Source organism: Lycorma delicatula, chromosome 1 (assembly GCF_047948215.1).
Source record: "Lycorma delicatula isolate Av1 chromosome 1, ASM4794821v1, whole genome shotgun sequence".
Classification (NCBI taxonomy): domain Eukaryota; kingdom Metazoa; phylum Arthropoda; class Insecta; order Hemiptera; family Fulgoridae; genus Lycorma; species Lycorma delicatula.
The window spans coordinates 192,363,744-192,388,857 of record NC_134455.1 but is presented as its reverse complement, the minus strand read 5'-3'; the positions used below and the strand labels follow the sequence as shown (position 1 = coordinate 192,388,857).

The 25,114-nt window shown below is 36.0% G+C and overlaps 1 protein-coding gene across 2 annotated transcripts in view; it reads right to left on the bottom strand.

The window, feature by feature from the left end:
* NKCC (sodium potassium chloride cotransporter) overlaps positions 1 to 25,114 on the bottom strand; it is a 143,086-nt gene that overhangs the window by 68,964 nt on the left and 49,008 nt on the right. For both annotated transcript variants that reach the window (XM_075369427.1, XM_075369417.1), the window contains 3 exons: positions 23,657 to 23,945; positions 7,759 to 8,012; positions 2,807 to 2,921 (listed from right to left, as the gene is read on the bottom strand). In XM_075369427.1, the coding sequence (XP_075225542.1) occupies positions 2,807 to 2,921; positions 7,759 to 8,012; positions 23,657 to 23,945 (658 nt within the window). The remainder of the gene's footprint in view (positions 1 to 2,806; positions 2,922 to 7,758; positions 8,013 to 23,656; positions 23,946 to 25,114) is intronic.

Below are 25,114 nucleotides of genomic sequence, written 5' to 3'. Positions count from 1 at the left end.
TCAGCGATTGTAACATTTTTAGAAAAAAAAAACATCATTGCGACAATGTAACAAATACCTTTTATTTTACCATAGTCGACGGTTTTTTTTATTGCATACAATGCAAGATGTTCCTGCTACATTCGGTAGCAATATCTAAGAAAATTATGATCACCTTGACAGCAACTCGGGCTCCGCGTGTTGATATAATTTTATTATAATATATAAAAATACAATTTAATTAAATAAAGTAAACAGAGAGTAAATAAAAAAATATCTTATTTGTTGAGTTATATCGCATCTCAGTAGATATACATCATATCTTTTTCAATTAATGTTAAATATATGAAAATTCTAATAAAAAAAATTCAAATGAAAATCTTTTAACTACTCCAAATATTTTCTAAATGCACGTTGCTATAAGCCATGTGGTCTTGTCACAGCCAATCGCACCACAGCACGCTTCAACTCAGCCGGCCGCCCATATACTCTCTCTCACACCTTTTTTTTTCCTGTTTAGCCTCCGGGAATCACCGCCAGGTATTACTGCAGAGGATGAATGAGGATGATATGTATGAGTGTAAGTGAAAATTCTTGTACAGTGTCAGGCCGACAGTTTCTGAGATGTGTGGTTAATTGAAACCCAACCACCAAAGAACATCGGTATCAGCGATTTAGTTTTCTAATCCGTATAATCTCACACTTTTCAAATATTTTCTTATGGGTATAAACATTATTCTCTCTAAACCTCAGCATGCCTCAAATATATTTTTTTCGATATTTATAAAATACAATTTTGAAACAGCCTGGCAAAATTTTAAATCCGACTAAATATTTGGCTATTTTATTTTTTATTTCATTAAACACTAAATTTGAAGGAATTAAAACTTCAAAATGCCTCAAGGATTTTTTTGCAAATAAAATTTTGTAAATTTAAAAATTCAAGGGTTGGCCACACCCCACCACCCTTCAGGCAGGTCTTCGATTTTGTATTCACACATTACAAAAAAAGTGTAACACAAATTTTCACGGTGCCTCAAACAGCTACCCGTAAATGTTTAACAGCTTTCCTACTATAATAACTGTTTCATGCTTTGGTTTGAAATTATTTCAAAGTAGATTATACACAGGTCATACCTTATTTTTTACATCCTTGACAATAAAGCCAATACTAATGTAGATAGAATAATATTTTTTTTAGAAATTTTCATATGTTAGTAGGAAAAAGATCTTAGCTCATTGTAAATTCTGATTCTGAAATACAGCTCAATGGTGTTCACGGTTTGTAACTGATGATATTTCGTCTGTTGTTCTATTTCGTCACTTACCCGTATTGATTTATATTTTATGTCGACTAAACTAAATCAAATAATTCAAGCAAAGTATATGTATAAAAAAAAGTCCGTTTCAAGATTCCTAAACTACCACTTCAGTTTCATCAAGTGAAAAAATTACACAATAACAATATTTTAAAATCAGATTGTCACAGAGTATCTAAAACACCAGAAGCAACTGTATCTCTCTGTCCATAGGATAACCACTACCAGCTTATTAAACTGTTGGAGGAAAGTACAGTAATCCTTTTATAGTGGCCATTAAGAAACTTGATCATAGATGTGCAAAGTGGTGCGTTCATGGGACAAAGTCACTACATGTGTCCTGTGGCATGTAAGAACTTGTCGATCTTGCAGGTACATTCTTGCAAGCTGAATAACTGATGTTCTTATTGCTGCAATGCACAAATAAGTTCTTCAAATTTAGAGAAAAGGAAATTCATTACGAAATCCTTTTGTACTATATCAACAAAAAAAATGTTTCAGAACTGCTGATCCAATGTATTAATAATAAATATTTATTGTATTAATAATTTTGTATTATAATATAAAATTTTTGTATTATAATGATTTCTTTTTGTATTTGCGTACCACTTTGAGAAGTTTGGGTACCACCCCTAGTACACATATCACAGTTTGAGACCTGCTGATCTAAAGTAATTAATTAATGTTTCACACTTTATTGAAAACAACAGTGTGTTATATGCATTATTTCACTCAGATGGGAAAGCTGACGTCATTAAAAAAAAAAAACACAAGTAAAATACTTTACCATCTATTTTTGATGATGAATGACTGAAAAAGACATTACTGAATATTAATACAAGTGATTTAAAATCAACTTGGTGAATTTAACTGTACCATACAAACAATAATCAATAAAGATTTTACTTGTGTATTTCATTACGAAACAGTTTGATTAATGCTAAAATAGCATTAATGTAATTTTTAATACAAATCAAATCACTGTTGTTTACAACTGTAGTAATTACCCTTTCTTTAGCTACATGAAATCTCACTCCATTACCGGTTACAGAAAGTATTATACCTATAACATATTTTTATCCTTTCTCTAAATGAAAACATACAATACTTTGTTACCTTCATTTTTTTTTAAGTGGAGTATGGTTGTATGGAATAGTCATTTATATTCTTGACAACTGTCATAAATGAAAAGTAATGGTACATACTTAGTCTGCTGCTTTTAATTTATAAAAATATAAACACAAATTTAAGTAAGTATAAGACTAAGTCAAATGCAATTATTTGTCAGACGTGAATTGAATTAAAAATTCTGTCCACATCTAGGAATCCATTTCACAACCAGGAATTTCATTTCTTCTGATAGACAGTCTGAACAATTTTTGTTACAGCTGATAAAATAGAATATTTTTAGGTTAGCTACAATAATACAAATTTCTCTTAATTAAACACAATTTCATAAAGTAACTAGGAATTCATTTACATTCTGAACTATATAACTTGCAACATACAACTAATTCCATAAAATCCTTGAGCTCTATCTTCATCATTTCTTGGGCCCCAACAAGCACCAATTATAAAATCAGCAATTGCACCAACAATTACAACAAGCAAAAAATTTTGAGCCTGAAAAAAAAATTGAAATAAATTGTTTATACACTATTACTTTTTTGAATATTGGGTAAAAATAATATTTATAATTAAGTTCTACATAAATTATATTAAAAAATAAATAAATAAAATAATAATTTAATCTATTAGGTTTATTATATTTTAGTTATTATTAATATAATAAAAAATTATATGAAAATTATCAAACAGTGTTAATTCAATTGATGGTGGCTTCAGATACACAAATGTCTGTAGTTCTTGACATAGAAAAATTTAATTATTAAATTTTTCACTTAAATGACCTTTTGAATGAATTAATTAATGATGGGTGGAATTATTACTTCAATGTTTTTCAAGATGCAGATCATAAAAGAAGATATCTTTAACTTTTTAACTACTTTTTCTATTATTATTTTTCAATAGAAGCATTTTATTCAAGTTTAAAATTGTTTGAACTTTAATCATCCAATACTGTAATGGATATTAAACCCACTGCCTGCAAAAAGGAGTATTGTTGTTTCAGTGCTCAACTTTGCAAAGAATGCAATAATACTGTTTCTAGAAACTATGGTTTCTATTAAATGTATACTATTAATCTAGATCAAATCAGAATGTCTTATAATACTTCTTTCTATATCATGAGAAAATATTTTACAGGTGGTTTAATAAATCTTCTTTCTTTTTGTATGCAATAGATCTCTAAAGAAACTGATAAAATTTTACAAATCATTATCAAATACAAATTACATCTCTCTTTTCTGTTTAGCCTCCAAAACCACCGTAAGATATTACTTCAGAGGATGAATGAGGATGATATGTATGAATGTAAATGAAATATAGTCTTATACAGTCTCAGGTCGACCATTCCTGAGATGTGTGGTTAGCTGAAACCCAACCACCAAAGAACAATTGTATCCACGATCTAGTATTCAATTCCATAAATACAAATTACATGCTGATATAAACAAATTGCATGTTCTCAGTAATAATGGTGTAAATAAAATGATGTGTGTTACTCCTAAAAATGAAACACCCATCGCCAAATATAACAAGCATTCATACCAGGTATTCAAGTGTTTGTTGCTTTTATCACTGAGGCATTTCAAGCCAACCAAAATGGAGGTGATTTCAATCCTACAAATGACGTCTCCATTTGGTTCATCATAATACCTGACTATATAATGAGTGCCATTACTCTCAAAGAAAGTACCTATGGCTGGTGCTTCTTGTACCTCCAGAGCTTTTAAAGCATTACATCTATAAGACGGGGACAGACATTATAAAGCAACAAATTAATTTACCTCTTTCTGTCATGAAGCTATACAGTATAAAAAGTTTTTTTAGTATAAAGAGTTGAAGCAGTTTATACAATTTCAGTGATTATTATGATTTTTTTGACGTGAAACGTCTTTAAAATCACGCCGAAACATACGGGTACCAGAAGAGAAATTTGTAACGTAACGAAAAGATCTATATCGTCCTGGATTAATAACTCCCTAACTATTAGTCTCAGAGACGTAAATTCGGTGTCATTTTATAACTTACATGGTGTCTGCTTGCCGATACGACTTTGAGTTTGCGTCACTGGTGAACGGGTAGACGGGAGGGAGCGCAGCACAGATAGGTCAAAAATGGTGATCTCGCTTATTTCCATTCAGTGTAGCTCACGATTTAGACGTGATACGTGCGTTTGTATTTAGAGTTTGTCGAGATAGATCGATTTAAGTAATAATAAGTGTATTTTGGACAATATTTATGTTTAAAAAATTAAAGTAAACATGTAAAAAAGTACAAAAATTCAATATATCAGCCTTAGCCCGCGTAAAAGCTAGCCGGGAATATAAATTACGCCCATATCGTTGGAAAGGGGAAGTTATGGACCACGCATCACAATGTCCGGTGCCGAGCGAGCGAGCGAGACGATTGTTTCGGTAGCTTCGTAAGACTGGCACGGCGCGCTCAGTGAACGACGCCGACGGCGCGAGCACCACTACCGCTGCTTATTATTTATTATACCTTACGTGTCTTACTTCTCATATCACAGACCAATGTTGAACAAAATTGTCATCGAATATTAATCGAAATAAATATCATGTACCATTTAGTGACTTTCTATGTTAAAATGAAATTTAGTACGCAGTCAATGTCTCCTTTTTATTTCAATCCAATACACTAAAAGCGACTCGCTGACATACAGACCGCCAATTTATCTGTAGAGTTGGCCATATGAAGGAACTAAAATTTTCCATTGGAGACTTTTAGTTTTGTTAAAAAAAAAACACGTTGGTGGCTCTCCCATTTAACTGTACAGATAAGTCGGTCGGTCTTTGGCTCGGAGGACTTTATTCAAGGTTTGTAACGTTTGACGTTAAACCAACGATCGTGCGCCCCGACACGGCCCTACCCGATTATTTTTACTTCCAACAATTGATTATAAAATAATCATTTTTGAATTTTTAATAATGGTTACTAAACCTTAATTTCTTCCTGGTTTTTGCAAGAAATATTTCAGTCGTAATTATACTGAAAAAACAGCAATTCCTAACAACGGGAAACTATGTGCCTTCAGTTTTGTAGTTTCAAAACAGCCTTAATGTCATTTCATGTTTCCAAAGAAATGAATGAAATTTATTACACCTTTGTTTTTGAAAAAACCTAATTAAGAAAATTGTAAATCTTATTGAAATAAGTCAAATTAAAATAATTTTGGACTTAAATGCATGTAATACAAATTCGTTCCTCAAATAAGCAAACTAAAGCCAATTTACCATCAGCCATTGTAGACAGAATTTAAGATTCCATTTTGACATATCAACCTGAATAATGTTCAGTCAGACAAGTTTTTCCACTTATTCTAACAACTCTGCATCATATTAAAAATTATACATAACTTCATGATCTATAAATGCAGTCTAGGGCTTTGTTTGACAGAACAGGATATAAACAAAAATGCAACTTATTCTCAAAAAAATGTAAAATATTATTACAATTTTGGTTGGCTACTCTATTCCACAAATTAAACAAAACTTAAAGGTAACATAAAATAAAGATAAATTAGATGGCATAAGAAATTAAACATTAAAGAACTTGGTCAGAAATAGCAAATGACGAAATAAACTCTAGTGAAAATATGGATAAACGATTAATCGATAAAGTAAAAAAAAGTATATTACATTGAGACTAGAGATAAATGTTATATAATTACATACTCCAGGAAAGGTAGTGGCAAAAAGTGCAAATATATGATAACAACTAATACCATCCAACAGTTAATCGTGTTTCAGGCTTTGGAGTTATAATGAACATTGTAATTGCAAACAAATTGCATTTTCATCGCACTGTGAAATACATTACACAGTAATTGGACATAAAAATAAGTTACATCTAAAAGCAGGAGAAATTTTGGTCTAATGCAACGGATAAGCCATTAATTTCAGCATCCTTATTCAAAATTAAGGCTACATCAGGTAAATCTAAGTCTGATATTAGTACTGCTTGATCGTGTCAAGTACTGACTGGATTACAATTAGTAAATGTATCTAGAATATTTAAAAGAAGTTTGTCAGGTTCCTTATCCAAAGCGGTTTCACAAATGCACAGAATTTCTACGTACTCAGTGCAGCTAATTCACAGTAACATTGACAATATGTTATATTTAGGCACCAAAGCACCATTTAGAATGTCGAAATATTTATTTCAAAATCTAAGTGATATTACGACAAAACAAAAGTATTTCACCTTGAAATTATAAGATATACGTTTTTGAGCATAAATATATTTGTGTGCAAAAAAGAAATTAACAATTATTTTAAGAATAAATTACATTTATAACTTTAAAGATTGATAATTACAAACGTATGTCTCTATTTTATGTAATTTGACTGTTACTGGTAATTTTTTTTATTTTTAGTACATCCCCCCTACGAGAAGGGTACAAAATTTTTCATTTATTATTTAATTTTTAATTCTGAAATAAAATCGATTGCAATATTTATTAATCTTTATACTTAAAAAATTATCTATTGTAAGTTTCTTTATCGATAAACTTGTTCTTTATATTAGACACATTTAGATTTTATAAATATGACAATATTTATTGCATATAAATAGCAAATGAAAACATCTTATATGGTCTGATGCAAACAAAAATATATGTTAATAAATGTGTGAAAACAAAATTAATTAATGTCATAATTTTTTACAAGGATGACAGAGAAAAAAGAAAATTTTTTTTACAAAGAATTATCAGAGAAAATAAAGAGATAAGACAGTAAAAAAAAAAAAAATTGGATACTTCTGAGATCCTATGCGCATGCTATCTTTGAATCAGGTCGTAGTAAACAACCTCTCAGAATTATTAAAAACAAGTAAATCCTTTTGTGATGTTTTAGTGTAAGAAAATGAAGTATTAATAGATAGTAAAAAAATTCCATACCTAGAACCAAAGTACACTCTAAAATCTGAAATTAGTTAAATCTATTAATTTGTTTGAATTTGTACAAGAATAATAGCAATGAATAAATTCTATGTATAAAGACTAAATTTAAAGATGAGATTCAAATGACAATTGCTGCTGCCACAAATAGCATCAATAATAGCACATTGTACTTAATAGTTAACTGTTTTAAAATGAACAACTGAATATAAACTGTGAATTCTTTATATAGTTTTTATTAATAATGACAGACTTTGATAAAGATGGATTTACCATCAATGTAAAGTCACTAACTGAGAATATTAAAAGAAAAACAACTTTCAGGTAAAATATTTGTTATAATACTAAAACTGGTATTTTATGAATAAATATGCAAAAATGAATAAAATACCTGGAGAAGTAAAACTGTTACAATACCTTTGACTCCCAGTCCATGCCAACAGCACATATCATGACCATGATCAGTATTGCGATTATTCCAACAAGTCTGACATCATTGACACCCCCATCTATAATTTTTAAACCTTTACTGGCAAGTAATTCATTTAATGAATCACAGAATCCTATCGTATTCAAAGATGCAGAAACAGCATTAGCAAATGCAAATATTACACCAACAGATGCTCCAAATTCTGGTCCCAAGGATCTGGATATGATGTAATAGATACCACCTGAAACAAAATTTATCCACATACCCGCACAATGAAACTTAATGTACTTTTACTAGTTATTAAGATTAATGATATTGTATTAATCAGAGATACAAAGCAATTTCATGTTTTTACATGAACTACTGGAGATTTCCAACAGGTTTATCAATGTTAAGCATCATCCAAAATACAAAACATAATGGATAAAAGTTTACTTAAATTGTCACTGAAAGAGATTTCTGAATTTACTTCTTTAAGATAAATTCAGTAATTTTTTTTTAAGTCGATTAGGATTTTTGGTACATTTTTAAATAATTATTTACATTTCACTGAAAATATGAAAAAATATGGAAACTTTTTTGAAATTATAAACCAGCTCATTTTTAAAAACAGGTATTATTCTTCCAGAAAATTCAGGAAATTGGAAATTTGCTGAAACGTTTTTCTACTTCATTGTACGAAGTAAAAGAAGTATTGTGATCGCGAAAAATTTCGGTATTCAGATTTCAACGGAAATACCCATTTTGACCATCCCTGAATCCATTTTGACTAGTTTTGGCGTGACGTCTGCACGTACGTATGCATGTAATGTACAAATCTCGCATAACTCAAAAACGATTAGCCGTAGAATGTTGAAATTTTGGATTTAGGACTGCTGTAACATCTAGCTGTGCACCTCCCCTTTTGATTGCAATCGGCTGAACCAAAAGTCTCCAAAAAAGCCAAACATCCCCAAAAATTTCGATTTTGAACGTTTTCTTAACTGCAGTAATAAGCCTTCATTGAGAGCTTTTCAACGATTTATCATAAGTGGTACTTATTTTCATTGGTTCCAGAGTTATAGCTAAATGAAGTTTTAATTAATAAAATATTTGGATATTATAAGGGGAAGGTGGATCGGTTCGAATCAGACTTCATCTCCTTTTTTTAACATTTTTTTTTTTTTAAATTTAAATGTATTGGATTTATTAATAATTAGTAAAAATGTTGTGATTGCTCTGATTGTAAAAATGTTTTTACAATAAATAATAATCCAATAATAACAATAACTGGGAGCGTTGTCGAGGCCAAGGAACGTGAGGCGTTTGGTTATGCAACAACGTAGGCTAAACATACGTGTCATCGCAGGGTATCGTACGATCAGCGCCGAGGCGGCTTCGGTTATAGCTGGAGTAGCGCCCATAGACTTACAAGCGCAAATGAGAGCTGCAATAGTGAATGGAGGGGACAGAAAGGAGGCAATTGACGGTCTCTACATGGCTTGGCGTGACAGATGGCGAGATTCGGACAAAGGAAGATGGACCTATGGCCTCATACGAGACGTCAGGAACTAGGTGGAGCGAAAGCATGGTAATACAGGCTACGAATTCACCCAGTTCCTGTCTGGACATGGATGTTTTCGGGACTACCTGTACAGGATGGGCAGATGCCATACAAGTAGCTGTCACGATTGGGGTGGGCTGGATACAGCAGAGCATGTAGTATTTGTTTGCCCTAGATGGCGCAACTTCCGCGTAGTGCTCGAGGGTCAGGGTGTGGAGGGGGCTAACAATATAATCGAGGTAATGCTCAGCGATAGCAACAAGTGGGAGTGTGTCTCGACTACGATTGCATCAATGATACGAGAGAAGGCCAATGAAGAGAGGCGCCGGCATGCTGAGTAGATGCGAATCTATGGATGCTTGGAGTTCGATGACGGGTGATCAAGCTTGTGGGGGTGGGCGGCGGGGGCTCCTCGGAGTCGTCGCTTGTCGATCGCCCCCTGGGGACGCCTTCCGGTCACACGGATTCGGATAGTAGAGTGCCTGGGTGATCATGCAGGGGCTGTACATACCATATGGCTTACATCCGGCCCCTGCATGGTAGAAGGGGAGGTTTTTTAGCGGGTGAGAGCCCCGCACTGCCATCAGTGCGGGCCTGACGGCGGCTGGCAGAGCTTTTTCCTCCACTACGGAAAGAAAAAAAATAAAGAAAAAAATAATAATAAAAATAAAAAATGGGAAAAATATCAGAAGTTATTAATGAAATAAAATTTTATGTACTTTTCATTTTAAAAAAAATGTGTATATGTAATTTAATAGGCGTACAAATAAGTTATGTGGTGTCCACATCAAAATTGGTGAAACATCTGATTATTGGATTTCGTTTTCATTTTGTTGATGGTTACATCGTAAACATTAAAAAAACATAATATGTAAGACATACTATGTTAGATATAGATATAAGACATACATTTATTTAAAGAGTAATAAAGGGACTTAAACTCTATCTAATATATCAGGTAAGATTCCCGAATTAATAAACGTATAAATATTTGATGTTAATAAAAACTAATATTTCAGCAATTGTATAACTGTCCACTTCATTAAAAAATGGGAGAATCGTATCTCACTTTAAAATGAAATAAGTTTAAAAACAGCAAAAAATGTGTATATGCAATTTAATAGGCGTACAAGGAAATCATGTGGTATCCATATCAGATTTTCATTTATGTATTATAAAAATATATATATATTTTATAAATATATAATTGTTGTGAAGTAAACTTTAATAAGAATGTAATATATTAATTTTAAGTGAATTTAACTTCCTTTCCCATATCACGATATACTATTGCCTTCAATTAATGATTTTTTACTAAGACCAGATGTGTATCTATAGTGTTGAATTAGCAATGTCAAAATAATTAAACTGATTCTGAACAAGAATACTAGGGATAAATTGTAATTGGGCTAAGAGCCTGTTTAGAGGCAATATAATCTCAAAAAAGTTAAAATAATAGGTTTGCTGATAAATAAATCATTGTAATGCATTTTACTACATTACTTAAAACAAATATCTGAAAAATGTACTTCATTAAGTTGCTAATTGTACCTTAATGGATCAACCTTCACTGTTATAGATTTCTTTTAATTTCAACATTATGTAATAAAGTTATAAAAAGGAAGTTTTAATTATCTGCCTCAACAGAAACATGCTTCTCTTTTTTATTTATATTATTTAATTTTAAGATTATGACTATGATGAATACAGAACCACTGAGGATTTCTGAAGGTTATTATAATAATAATAATAATAATAATAATAATAATAATAATAATAATAATAATAATAATGATGATGATGCTCCGGATAAATCCAACCCCACGTCCGTGCAATAATATCTACTTTTTTTTTCCCGACCGGATATCCATTTAAGTATACTCAGTCGGGGAGAGTGTCCCCCGCCCACCGGTTGTACACCCGGCACGGCAGGTTAGCTCCCCCGGTCTCGGATCTTTAATTTTATTTTATTCGCCTGCCTCAAATCCCCCGCCTCGGAGACGGGGTATGGCTACGCCACCGCCATCCCCTCAGCAGGGAACCGGGTCTCGGTCATTATGTCTTTGCCTCTAATCAGCGGTACCGCCCCCACTAAGCGCCGAGGCACCCGCAGGAGCGGCACCGCCAACCGGGACTCGATCTTTTATTTGTCCCACACTCCCCAGGAGTTCCCCCCCTTCTCAGGAACCCGCACACCACGGCGTATGGGCCCTCCACGGAGGGACTGTCCTCCCTACCCTAATTTCACAAACCCCTTCTTCTGTCCTCTTCTTCCTTGGTGCGTAAGATTTCCCCGGCAAACCTACGGAACCAATCCCAGTTATCGTCACTATAGACCATCCAATTTAAGAGGTTTTCAGGTGTAAGTCCGTTTTCCGAAATTTCTCTTCTATTTGGAGCCCATCTTGGGCATACAAACACAGTGTGTTCCGCATCATCAGTCTCTGGGCAGTACACACATTGTGGGGTAGGTCTTTTTCCAATTCTAAACAGATAATGGCCGAACGAGCCATGCCCCGTCAACAGTTGTGTCGTATAAAAATCTACATTACCTATTCTATTACTAGTCCACATATTTATGTTGGGGATTAGTCGCCTGGTCCAATCCCCAACTCTAGAGTGTGTCCATGTATCCTGCCACTCTTGATCAGTTAGCCGTTCAATCTCATCTTTGGACATATCCCTATATCTAAATGTTCTTTGTTTAATTTGTAAATCAATGGGTAGAACCTTCGTTAGTATACACAACGCGCCGTATGACACTGTTCTGTATCCCGCGGCTACACGCAGTAAAGCAAGCCTGTGTACTCTTTTTAATTTTGTTTTGTTTCTCTGAATATTCATTGTATCTCCCCATATCGGGGCCGCATATAAAATTGCTGACGTGGTAGCCGCAGTTATCAGTCTCCTTATTACCATTTTCGGTTCTTACCATGGTTCTGGAAAAGAGTCCTCAATGCCTTAATCAAAGGGGTGACCTTGTTATAAATCATCTCTACGTGTTTGCTAAATCTTAGGCTTTTATCCAAAAGAACCCCTAAATACTTTGCTTCTTTGACCTCCTTAATTCTCTCTCCTCTAATGTTTATATTGAGGTTTCTAATAGGTCTTCTACCTGAAAACACCAAACAACAGGATTTGTTAGGGGATATCTGTAGCATGCTTCCTACCAGCCATTCATCAATTATTCGTAACGCCTGATTTGCTTTATCCTCTAGGTTATTAACTTCTCTGTCTTCTACTAGGATAGCAATGTCGTCAGCATATCCAACAACAACAACCCCCTCGGGATAATCTAATCTAAAAATTTTGTCATAAAAAATATTCCACAGTATAGGCCCAAGGACTAATCCTTGTGGAACTCCTCAAAATATCTCAAATGTGGATTTTCCTTCTAACGTTTTAACCTCAATGAATCTATGGTAAAGGTATTGATTAATCTGGTTGACTAGATAATCACTTATATTCATGGCTTGTAATGCTGCGATAATGGCTCTCCAAGGAACAGATCCAAAAGCATTTTTTATATCCAACATTATAATAAGTGGGATTTTCCTAGTTCTCCACGTGCCGTTTCTACTATTTAATGCCCAGGTCTTAACTTTGTCGATCGCGTTTATCGTAGACCGGCCTTTTCTAAAACCATATTGCTCCGCATGTAAACAACCTTTTTCCTCGATTTCTTCTCTGAGTCGGGTTTCTAGTAATCTTTCGACTACCTTACCCATGTTATTTATTAGTGTGATTGGTCTGTATCCTACTTGTTCTTGATTTGGTCCTATTTTAGGAATGAAAACAGTTCTGGCTTCTTTCCAACTATTGGGGAAGTTACGGTTTTATAAGCCATAACTTGCAACATCCACTAATTCCCAGGGTATGATCCTGGCAAGGTCTTTAATGATGGCGGCAGGTATGCCATCCGGTCCTGGACTTTTTTTATTTTTTAATTTCATGATGGCTTCCAAAACCTCCTTTTGAGTGAACCTGCCAGCCTGACACTCAATTACCTCTCTATTGAGATCTATTCTGGGAAATAGCAATTTAACCTGTCGTGCCGACATTTCAGCACTCAATGTCGGCACGTATCTTCCCAGGCATTTGGTCACTATCCTAAATGCCTTTCCCCAGGGATCTTCGTTAAGCTCTTCACACAACTCCAGCCATTTCTTTTTTTTAGCTTGTTTGATAAGGAAGTTAAGTATTTTCCTAGCTTGTCTGTATTGCTCTATCGCAAGACGACCTTCTTCTTCCGTTCTATTTCTAGTGCGTAATCTCTGAGCTGCTCTTTTGTATCGTTGCATGATTCTTCTCTGCTCTTCTATCTCTGCAGACCACCAATAAACCGGGTGATATTTATTGTTACTCGGCGGTATTTTAGCTATCTCCTCTTTAATTATATCCTGGAACGCCTCAGGAGTTATTTGTGGACAATTTTTGATTCTGTTTGCTGCGTTGTTGGTAACGCGGTGAATCTGTTGTTCTGTCATTCTACTGAAGATGTTTAACTGTCTTCTTCCTGGTGGGTACTCTCTAAGGGTGACTAAAATGGCCCTATGGTCACTAGCAGTTTCTTCGTTAAGGAACTCAAAGTCGATTGAGTCAGTACGGATCCTACTGTCGATTATAACCAAATCAATTATCGAATTATGTCCTCTTGCGCTATAAATGGCGGTCCCGTCGTTAACACAATTCGCGCCATTAGCCTCAAGCAGTTCCTCTAGTATTCTTCCTCTAATATTCGTGTAGGCCGCACCAGCTAGCGCTGTCTTACAATTGAAATCGCCTAGGACAAGCGTTCTCTTACAGGAGCGCGTCATGACTTGCTGTAAGTCAAAAAGTCTATTTTTAAAGGCTTCCGTAGTACAATTAGGACTAATGTAAATTCCTATTATTATTATATTGCTTAACTCTACGGCTACCATACCATCACCCCTATGATACAGGTTGTAGTCCACATTGCCAGCAATCCTTCTGATGGCCACATCCCCATTCCTGTCAGTCACCCAATGTCCCCTGGCCGCCAAGTACACATTTGGTTCCGTGGCCACCAAGAAGTCGGCATCGTACCTTGTTGCAATCTCCTCAGACAGATCACAAGACAAGCGACTTCTATTATTATTAATTAGTATTACTTTAGTCATGACCTTTGTTACAGCACGGGTTCCCGGTCCTATGTGAAGTGGCTCCACAGTCCAGGCATATGGTCGCCTCCTTGCAATCTTTAATTACATGGCCGGGTTTGCCACAGTTGAAGCAGAGGTTTGAACGGTCCTGGCCTCTGCACTCTCTTCTGCTGTGACCGACATCCCAACATCGATGACATTTCTCTATATCCGTCCGGATGTAGGCCCTGCAACTCACCCACCCTACTCTCAGCCTTGCTGCAATTAATTTCGTTGCATTCCTTTGACTTGTGACCACCGTGGCATTTTTTGTGTTTCCAAGTGCCTCCCTTAGTGATGTGACCTGAAAGTTTTCTCCTTGTCCTAGTACCTTCTCTACCGCTTCCCTGATCTCTCGCTCAGTAGTGTCGCCTAGCATGTCTTTTACATGAACAACTGTTCTACGGTCTCCTCTTGTTCTTATATCCACCTGGAGATCCTCTGCTCTGTTCTTCAGCAGGGAGGAAAACTCCCCCGCCTTCTGCGCCCCACTAATTCGGACCTCTAGTTGTTGATCCCTTCCCTGTTTAATTGACAGTATTTCGCCGGCCTCCTCAACCTTAACCTTTTCTTTCATGGTTTTCAACAGATCGGCATAAGATTTACCGGGAGCCCTTACTACGATTTCATTTAGCGCTACAATTTCAATAATATCTACTTACACGTCCTTAGCTAGCAACGACATGGTACTTCAGTACCTTCACTTATGTCGACCAACGGGGCAATGTTTTACTCAGGACCTCTACTGAGAAGTACTGGATTGGCGGTCCCGAGTTAGTTGCGGTTGTGCTTTTCGGCTTCGCTCTTTGCAGCGGGTGTAGTAGACATGCCCCTGATTTGTTTTGTCGACGGTGGGAGGAGTTTGGACGGGGAGTTCCCATCCATCCTCACGGTTGTGGAGCCGGGTTGAGGGTGAGTAAAGAAAAGTGTAGAGTTTAGCGACAAAGAAGAGTGCAGAGATCTGAAAAAGAAGAAGGAAGCTGCAAAGTTTCGACCGAAGAATAGCGGATCAATCCCAAAATATTTATTTATCAAAAGGAAAGACGGTGATTTCTCGAAGATAATTTCTTCCGGAAGCTGCTGGAGGACCGGTTGAAAAGACAAAAACAACTGTATGGAACTGTTTATAGAAACTGTCATCGACGTTCAATCGTTACGGCTACTCAAAGCCAAGAAGATCGGACGGAGTCTTGGACATTGAGGATGCTCCTCATAGAACCCTTAATACATCAAAGAGTGCAGTCGTGTGCAGGGAATGTTAAACTGCACAGAAGAGGAAATTGTAGATGAACTTCAGAAACAAAGTGTTGTTGCGTGTCGTCGCTTAAACACACGACTCAACGGAGAAGTTCTACTCTCTGTGTCTCATTGTTTCAATAAACCGAAGAGCCCAGAGAAGATAAAAGCTGAACTTTACAAGTTGGGTGTACATCCGTTTATCCCGACTTCTTTGCGTTGCTATGGATGTTGAAGAATCGGACACACAGCGTCACGAAGTACAAGGAAAAAAATGTGTATATGTGGTAAACGATTACCTCCTGATGATCCGTGCAGGGATCCTCCGTTTGCGTCAATTGTCATGGGCACCACTCACCACTCTACAAAATCTAGGAATTGGCCTATTTATAACAGAAAGTAGCTGTAACAGAAATCAAGACATTACAGAAAGTCAGCTACTTTGACACAAGGAAAATTGTGCTTGGCAGAAAGCCAAGATCGCGTCATACGCGCAAGTAGCGGCCGCTCTTGCAACTTCCTTTAAATCAGAGGATGTGCCCACAGAATTGGCACCAGCGTTGGCTAAGATGGTCAAATGTATCAACAATGACAATTTGAAGAGTCGACCATTCAAGAAAAATAGTCCTAAACCGATAACAATGAATAGAAAAGGTTCCAAAGGAAAATATTCTATGCAACCTAGCAATGAATCTTCAACGAGTGGGAAAAAGAAAGAAAATAAGATTGTAACACAGAAGAAACCTGAATCAAAACCAGTACCTGCAAAAATGCAAATTAAGAAAATGCCAATTAAAGCGTTAGAGAAACCAGAAACTAAGGTTTTAGAAAAAGAGGACTTTGAACGTTCATTAATGGAGGCTCTGAAGACACGGAGCCCTTTAAATGAGATGGCGAGCACTTCAACCACCCCACATTCATTAGCTGGGAGTGCTTCGAGTCTTGACTCAGATGCACTGCTGATCGCTCAGTCTGAGCCGGTATCAAATAGTGGCAGCAAGAGATCCTTCGTAATTTACTGCGAAGGATCAGAAGATTCCATTTCGGAGGCCTCAGATAACCACAAATTCGACATTGACGCCTTCAGGAAGATGGAAAAAATAAGAAAGAAAGGATGACCTAAGGGTAAACCTAGGCGATAAAATTTAAGGAAAGCTGTTTTATATGTGTTTATAAATTACTTTTGTGCTTGATATAACTTATAGAAATGGTGAAGTTTTTTAAGTATTTTTAACTTTTTATGAAATGTTTTTAAATGGAGAGTGCCCTTTACACCGCTGTCATCTTGTGTTTCTTTCGGATTTAAAAAATTTTTAGATGATCCGTATCAGCTAATAAATAACAACAACGACAAGACTAGTCTTCTGAGTACGTCGTTAGGATTCTTATCAAGGGGAATGAAATATTTTTCTTTTTTTTGACGTGGAAAGGGACTAATTACCATAGCAATTGATGCCCTTAAAACCTTGAAAAAAAATAATGCTCTGGACAAACCCAACCCTACGTCCGTGCAATAACATCAACGTATACGTCCGGGGGGACATTGACATAGAACTTCGGTACTCATCGTTTTTGTCGGCCAACGGGGCAATGGTCTTGCTCAGGAGCTCCCTGTAAAGTACGGGATTGGCGGTCCCAAAAGCTGCTCAAGCTGGTTGCGGTGTTCTTCTCGGTTTTGCTGTTTGCAGCGGGTTTGGGAGGCATAGCCTGAACTATTTTGCCTACACTGGGCGGGGTACGAACGGCGAGTTCCTACCCCTCCTCCCGGTTGTGTAGTCAGGTTGAGGGTGGACTGCTGTGAGCATAGCTCTGCCGAAGTCTTGCACCGCTCAGCGTGAGTGGAAGAGATTGTCCTATGGGTAAGACTATCGGAGCCCTTAATGCTACGTGAGAGCCCTTGGATGTCGGTATCGTGGGTCAGGAAGAGCGTCAGACAGGAAGAAAGTTCAGTGAGACAGAGAAGATCCCGATTAATAGCTTCGACCTACAAGCGTTGGACCAATTCCAATGTATTTGGTGATAAAGAAAAAGGAAGGAGATTTTTCTGAGTCGATTCATGACTGCACGTGGGATCACGGAAGCTGCAGAAGAATCTGTAAAACTATGGGCTTGTTTATGGAGAAAGTCAATGGCCTACAGTCATCTTAGCTATTGAAAACGACGATACGACTCATCGACGTTGAGGTTTACTGTACGGAACACGAAGTACCTCCAAGGAGTTGTGTGCAGGAACCTACTAAACGTCACAGAAGAAGAGATCGTCGAGGAACTTCAAGAACAAGGAGTTGTTGCATGTCAACGTTTGAACACCCGACGTAACGGAGAAGTTGTACCCTCCACGTCGCATTTCTAACATTTAATAAACCTAAATGTCCTCAGAAAATTAAGCCTGATTTTCATAGACTAGGTGTCAGTCCTTTCATGCCGATTCCATTGCGGTGTTTTGAAGTTAGAAATTCGGATAAACCGAGCGAGATGCACTAGGAAACAAATCTGTACCTACGGCGATCCACTACATCCGAATGACCCCTGCAAGGATCTGCCGATTTGTGTTAACTGCCATGGACATCATTTTGTTAGATTGCGAAATTGTCCACTCTATAAGGAGGAAGTAGAAATACAGGAGGTAAAGACCTTCAAAAGGTCAGCTACTTTGAAATCAGAAAACTTATGCCTAGCAAATCACCGAAGCTTACACGCTACGCTCAGGTTGCTACGGATTCTCCAGCTTCTTTAAAACAAATGACGTAATTTCTGAACTTGCACCAGCTTTGGCAAGCATAGTCGAACGTTTCATCGATCACAAATTGAAGAGTCGACCAATTAAAGAAACTAATACAAAGCCGATGAAGAAAGAAGCGGATGTCTCTACACAAAAAAAATTGTTACACAAACGAAGAATGAACTTCGACCAGTAAAAAGGAGAAGGAAAGCGAAACCAAAATGATAAAGACTGAAACTAATGTACAGATTGAAAAAATCCCCCACTCTGGTGAAATACAGGAGGTAAAGACCTTCAAAAGGTCAGCTACTTCGAAATCAGAAAAATTGTGCCTAGCAAATCACCGAAGCTTACACGCTACGCTCAGGTTGCTGCGGATCCTCAAGTAAACTACTGTGGGCTCAAACTTCTCTGTCTCACTGAACTTTCTTCCTGTCTGACGCTCTTCCTGACTCAAATCAGCTACTGCCTGACCCACGATACCGACATCCAAGGGCTAGCACGTAGCATTAAGGGCTCCGATAGCCTTACCCATAGGACAATAGTAGTTGTTACTTGTGCGAAACCACAAGTAAATATTTTCGAAAAGGAAGATTTTGAAAAACCAATAATGTTGCCTCCGAAACCACAGAGGCCTTTAAACGAGAGGGCGGGTTTTTCGGCCGCCCACACGCTCTAGCTGAGAGTGCATTGAGCAGTACCTGACCCCCCCGGTCCGGGTTTTATTTGTGGAAGGCGGCTGATTGGAGGAATACAGGCAGGATCAGTGATCTGGGATACGTCCAACGGTCTCTCCACCCGCACCTTGCAACATATTGATCGGCGAAACATGGGTTACGGATATTTCAACTTCCACAACTTCCATTGCAAAGGGTCATTATAAAAACCTTCGTCTTGGAGAGCCTTTGACTTCGAAAGCAAATGAAGGAAGAGTATAGAATTTATGAAAATAAAAAGACGGATCAAACCAACTTTCGTCCGGAGAGTAGTGGAATGATTCTTAAATATTTAGTGACCAAATGAAAAGAAGGGGATTTCTCGAAAATCAGTCCTTTTGTGATAGCTCGAGGCATCACGGAAGCTACTGGTGGACCTGCAACGACCTACAATCGTCACAGCTCTCAAAGCCAAGAAGATCGGAGTGTTGTACATTGAGGTTACACGTCATACTCCCCTGAATTCTGAAAGGATGTGGTCTTGTGCATTTCTCTTGTATTCTGTTTTTGTTGATGTTTTGTTTTATTAATTATTTTTTGTTGTAGGTTTTGTTCATTTTTTTGTTTTAAAGTTACTGTATTGTTATTATTCCGGGTAATATTTTTATGTTTCGAATTATGTGTTGAACTCACTTTTATCTTCTACGGGTAGGTAGTTCAGTTCCCTTGTTTAGTTAGATCCTTTCAGTCTTACTTAAGACACGGTAAGATGTGTTTTGTTTTGAGTTAATTAAATAGTACACCGATGGGAATGTCACTCGTGTCATTCGCATCGGTGGCATCCTGGCCGAGGCGGACTGGAATATGTTAAAAGACGAGGTTTCGAAGATGAGTTCCGGTAAAGCCCGTAAGGGCTAGTAACGGAGGAGCGACGGATGGTGTCTTCCCCTACGGGGATCAGGATAGATATTTTTGAACTGTACAGAAAGGAAATCATAGATGAACTTCACGAGCAAGGAGTTGTTGCGTGTCTTCAATACACCTCGCAACATAGAAGTTCTACCCTCTGCATCACACATATTAACCCTTAGTAATCGAAAGTGTTCTGAGTAGATAAAGGCTGGATTCTACAGATTAGACGCTCGTCCGTTTAGCCACACAGTCCTTTGCACTACTTTGGATTTTAGCTATTCGAACACACAGCGGCATGATGAACGAGAAAGCAAATCTGTGTATATGATAACCCATTACATCCTGATGACCCGTGCAGGTATTCCTGTATATCAATTTCATAGCATCACTTTGCAAGATCTTGGAATTGTCCGATTTACAAACAAGAAATAGCTGTACAAAAGATCAAGGACTAAACAGAAAGTCAGTACATTGAAGCCAGGGAAATTGTACTTGGCAGAATGCCAAAAACTCATCATATGCACAGGTTGCTGCAGCTCCTACTAAATCATAGAACATAGTTTCTGATTCTGAACTGCACCAGTTTTAGCATGCATGGTCAAACATAGCATCAATAAAAAATTTAACAGTCAACCATCAAGAGAAAATAGTTTCAAATAGGTGCAGAAGAAAACAGATGCTTCCAAATCTAAGAGTTCTGTACAACCCGGAATGAGTCATCAACCAGACGCAAGAATAGCAAAAATGAGGTTAAAACAGAGTCCAAAGCTAAATTAGAGCACGTTAAAGTCAAAACAGAGAAAATGCCTGTTCAGGCAACAGCAAAGCCAGAAACTAAACTACTAGAAAAAGAGGATTCTAAAGTCCAATGATGGAACCTCCAAAAGCACGGAGGTCTTTAAATGAGAAGGCGAGCACTTTAGCCACCCTACAAGTTTTAGCGGGAAGTGCATCAAATCTCGACTCAGATGCACTGCTGACTGCACAATCGAAGCTGGCATCATCTGATGCTGGCAGCAGGAGATCCTCAGTGATTTACTGTGAAGGATCAGAAGAATTCTTCTCTGAGGCATCAGACACCCTGGGGTTCGTATTGAGGCCTTCAGGAAGATAGAAGAAAGGGTAGCCTAAGGATAAACCTAAGCAATAAAATTTAAGTTGATATTAGGTTATATGTGCTTCTAGAACTAACTGTACTTGATACATGTTTTGTAAATTTATTTTGATTGTTTTTGACAACATTTCATTAGAAATGGTAGTATTTTTAACATATTTGGAGTGTGTTAGGTTTAAATGTTTTTAAGTGGCAAGGGCTCTTTACACCCTTGTCATTTTGTATTTATTTGCGGTTTTAATATCCTACAAGTCTATTTCTGGATGGTCTGTCATGACAAGACAAGACTCCCTGATAAAAATCACTCGCTAGTGATTTTTATCAGGGAGGGAAAGATATCTCTTCTTTTTTTTATGTGGAAAGGGGCTAATAGTAGTTGATGCCCCTAAAACCTCAAAAAAAATAATAAATAAATAAAAGTAAAAATAGTACTTGGAGTCATTATAGCCTCACATACACACAAGGATCACTTGGTCTATCTGGAAAATGCCAGTCAAAATTCTTTCATCCAGAGGAAGTAGATGGTCGCTCTGTTCTTCGATCTAGAGAAAGCATTTGATAAAACTTAGAAATTTAACATTCTTAGATGAGGACATGAATGGAAGTTTAGGATTAATGTGCCCAAATTCATCTCCACCTTTCTCAAAAACAAAACTTTTCAAGTTCATGTCTATCAGTCACAGTCAAACCTACATGAGTTTGAAAATAGAGTACCGCAGGGATCTCCTCTTAGTAGTACCTCCTCTCAATGGTATAGAAGCATCAGTAAGAAAATGCATGTATGTAGATGATCTAGCACTATTCTATTCGGCCGCATCACGCACAATGATTAAATGGAAAATGCAAGGTGTAATAGACAAATTAGTGTCGAATACCACAAACATTGGTTTTTCATTGTCAGTTGTTAAAACCACCTGCATTCACTTCTGCCAAAAAAGGAAGCAGAATCCGGACCCACTCCTGACTTTAAATGGCAATCACCTACAGTATAAAGCCAGTGTTAAATTTCTTGGTTTAATTTTCAACAGATGTTTAACGTGGAGACCACATGTATTGATTACACTGGTATATAAAATGTGATTTATTTTTTGTCCCAGAAGTGAAAATGCATGAATTTATTAGCATTTTTTTGCACTGAATTCGAGTATGGTTTCAGAATTAGTCTATTATGAAATGAATTTTAGAGACAACTATTTTAATTTTACAACATTACATATTTAAAATGCATTCTTGGTATAATATAATCTTATCTAAAAAATAGTGATGTATGATCTACACTATTATGCATCATTAGCATCTCTCTTTAAGATCCAACAATAGTCAGCTAACATGCTGAGACTCCACTTGACCTGGTACCGCTTTTCTGAATCCCAAATATCCTGATGGAACTGTTCACCATTTTCATCACTGACTGCTCCTAGATTTGGTGGGAAGAAATCCAAGTGCGAGTCCAAGAAGTGAATCTTTAGTGACATGTTACATCCCATGATTTTAGAAGATCATCCTAGATTTATGGTTTCCTAAGAAGTTCTGGGAAATGCTCTTAAAAAGTTTTCATGTTGTCATTCTTCACTTCATTTAACCCTACTATCCAAGTTGTCATCTTCAAATAAATCTCTAATTTGAGGTCCTACAAAGATTCCTTCTCTAAATTTTGCTTCACTGATCTTTGGAAACTTATTTTTCAAGTAAGCAAAAAATCCAAGCCCACTTTGATCATTGATTTCACAAAGTTTTTCATAAACCACAGCTTTATATGAAGTGGAGATAAATAAACCTTTTTTGAATCAATAAGTGATGCATTAACAACATTATTCTTTCCTGGAGTAAATGCTGTTCAGTTTGATCTCTTTTTATGTACGTAATGACTTTTTCGGTCTCTGCTGTCCCACTCGCAAAGAAAACAACAGTATTAGCAAAAGATCAAATTACTTTTAAGACACCACAAATATTACACTGAAATTCTTCATACTTTATTTTATCTAACGGAAATTTCATATTCACGTAAGTTTCTTTCAGATCCATAGCATAAGCTAGTGGCACTGTTGGAAACTCATTCCCAAAATGGAGGCTTTTGAAATGAGAAGGTAAAAGGGAATGGATCGATAAAGCTATCTAAATATCGTAAACCCACCTTGGCAGATTATTCAATAAAATTACACTATTTGAAAATTACTTTTTTGTAATCTCCTGTTACAAAAAAACATAAATACAAAAAACATGATTACAAAAAATATAAATTATAGTCTTTATTTATTAAATATAAATCAAGACTATACCTACTTACTCTATTGTACATTATGTACTTTAAATTCCATTGTGTTGAAAAATATTTTAATTTATGTCAATAACATTTATTGTTAAAACCCATGTTAATAATTTAGATAGTTTACAGACACAATATTCCACTTAAAAATTAACTTTAACTTCTAGTAATGACTACTAATACTACTTAGATAAACATCCAAATTTTACATGCAAATATAACTGCTGACGCAACAGACAGCTTATGAAGCAAAAATATATGAATAAAAATGTACCTCCTTTAACTTCTCCATTGGTGCAGATAGCAGATAATGACATTGTTGTAATAACACATACAATTGCTGAGAGTCCAATAATAAGGAGGGATTCACCAATGCCAGACTGAGCTACAACCCAAGACAAACGAAGGAAGAGCATTACACCCCAAATGTTGAGCAAACATGGAATTAGAACACCTTGTATCCATCCTAATTTAATACTACTTGTAACTTCAGTACCAGTATTAGTAATAGGAACAGATGTTTGATTTGAACTATCTGTATGAGGTAATTGAGCTAGTCTTTCCTGTAAAAAAATGAAACAAAACATATTTTTAATTACATTAAAATGTATGATTAATAGTAGTAATGTTTTTAAATAGTTAATTGACCTTATTGCATTAAGAAAAATATATATCAAGCAGCCAAAATTAATCACAGTATTTTGTAAGTAAAACAAATTCTCAAAGAAATACACCACATTAGTATGAAATTATATAGCCCTCAAGGGCATCACACACTTTCATATTAACAATAAGCTGAAATATTTCGAATTAGTAAACTTGGAACCAAATATTACTGTATGTAATGTCATACTGTATGTATGTAATCTATGTAATATTTATTCTTCATTAGGAAGTAGTCTTTTTTCTACAGAAATTTTCTTCAGTGACAAAACTTTATTTTCTGAAGAAAGATCCTAAAAAATATTTTTCTCATCTAGATTCTATAAGAATTATTCAAAATTTTGGTAGTGCATCTGAAATCCTAAAATTAAGTGTTAAGTAGGTATATTTTTTCTTAAAATAAAGTATAAGGGCAGAAAGAAAAGATAGATGAAATTTTTTATACTCCTACCTGCAACTAAACCACATTATAAAGTTGCACTTTATAATGTAGTTTACACATTACACACAGGTCAAAAACCACAACGCCAAAAACATACAGGTTGACCATAAGAAATCACTAATTCTGCTCCTTAATTAACACGCTAAAAATTTCACCAAGATAGCGAAATCTTTCACTAGCCTAACTTGCCAACAAAGCATTACTTAAGGACTCGGCCTTAAGTAATTTGTAAAACAGATACGAGCCGAATCATGGTACAGAGGGTTTTAGCCGGAAATCTGCTGGTGGCGGTTTGATAAGACCAACAGTGGGAGCCCGGCACTTGGTGTACAAATTGGCACATACCCCTTCCTTTCCAAAAAATAAATAAATAAAAAGATATATTACTGTAAATCAAAATTACTTATCTAATAATGAATCTCTTTACGTGCAACTTTTGCTTTATAACTGTTAGAGAACAGTTTGTAATTAAATAAAATTATCTTGTAAAGAGCAGAAAAATTCATTTACCCAAGTAAAAAAAGAAGATTTATTAACATAATGCAACACATACCACACACAGATATAATTAAATAAATTAGATAAGGTAATTAAGACTACTAACAGTATTTGGCTTAAATGACAAAT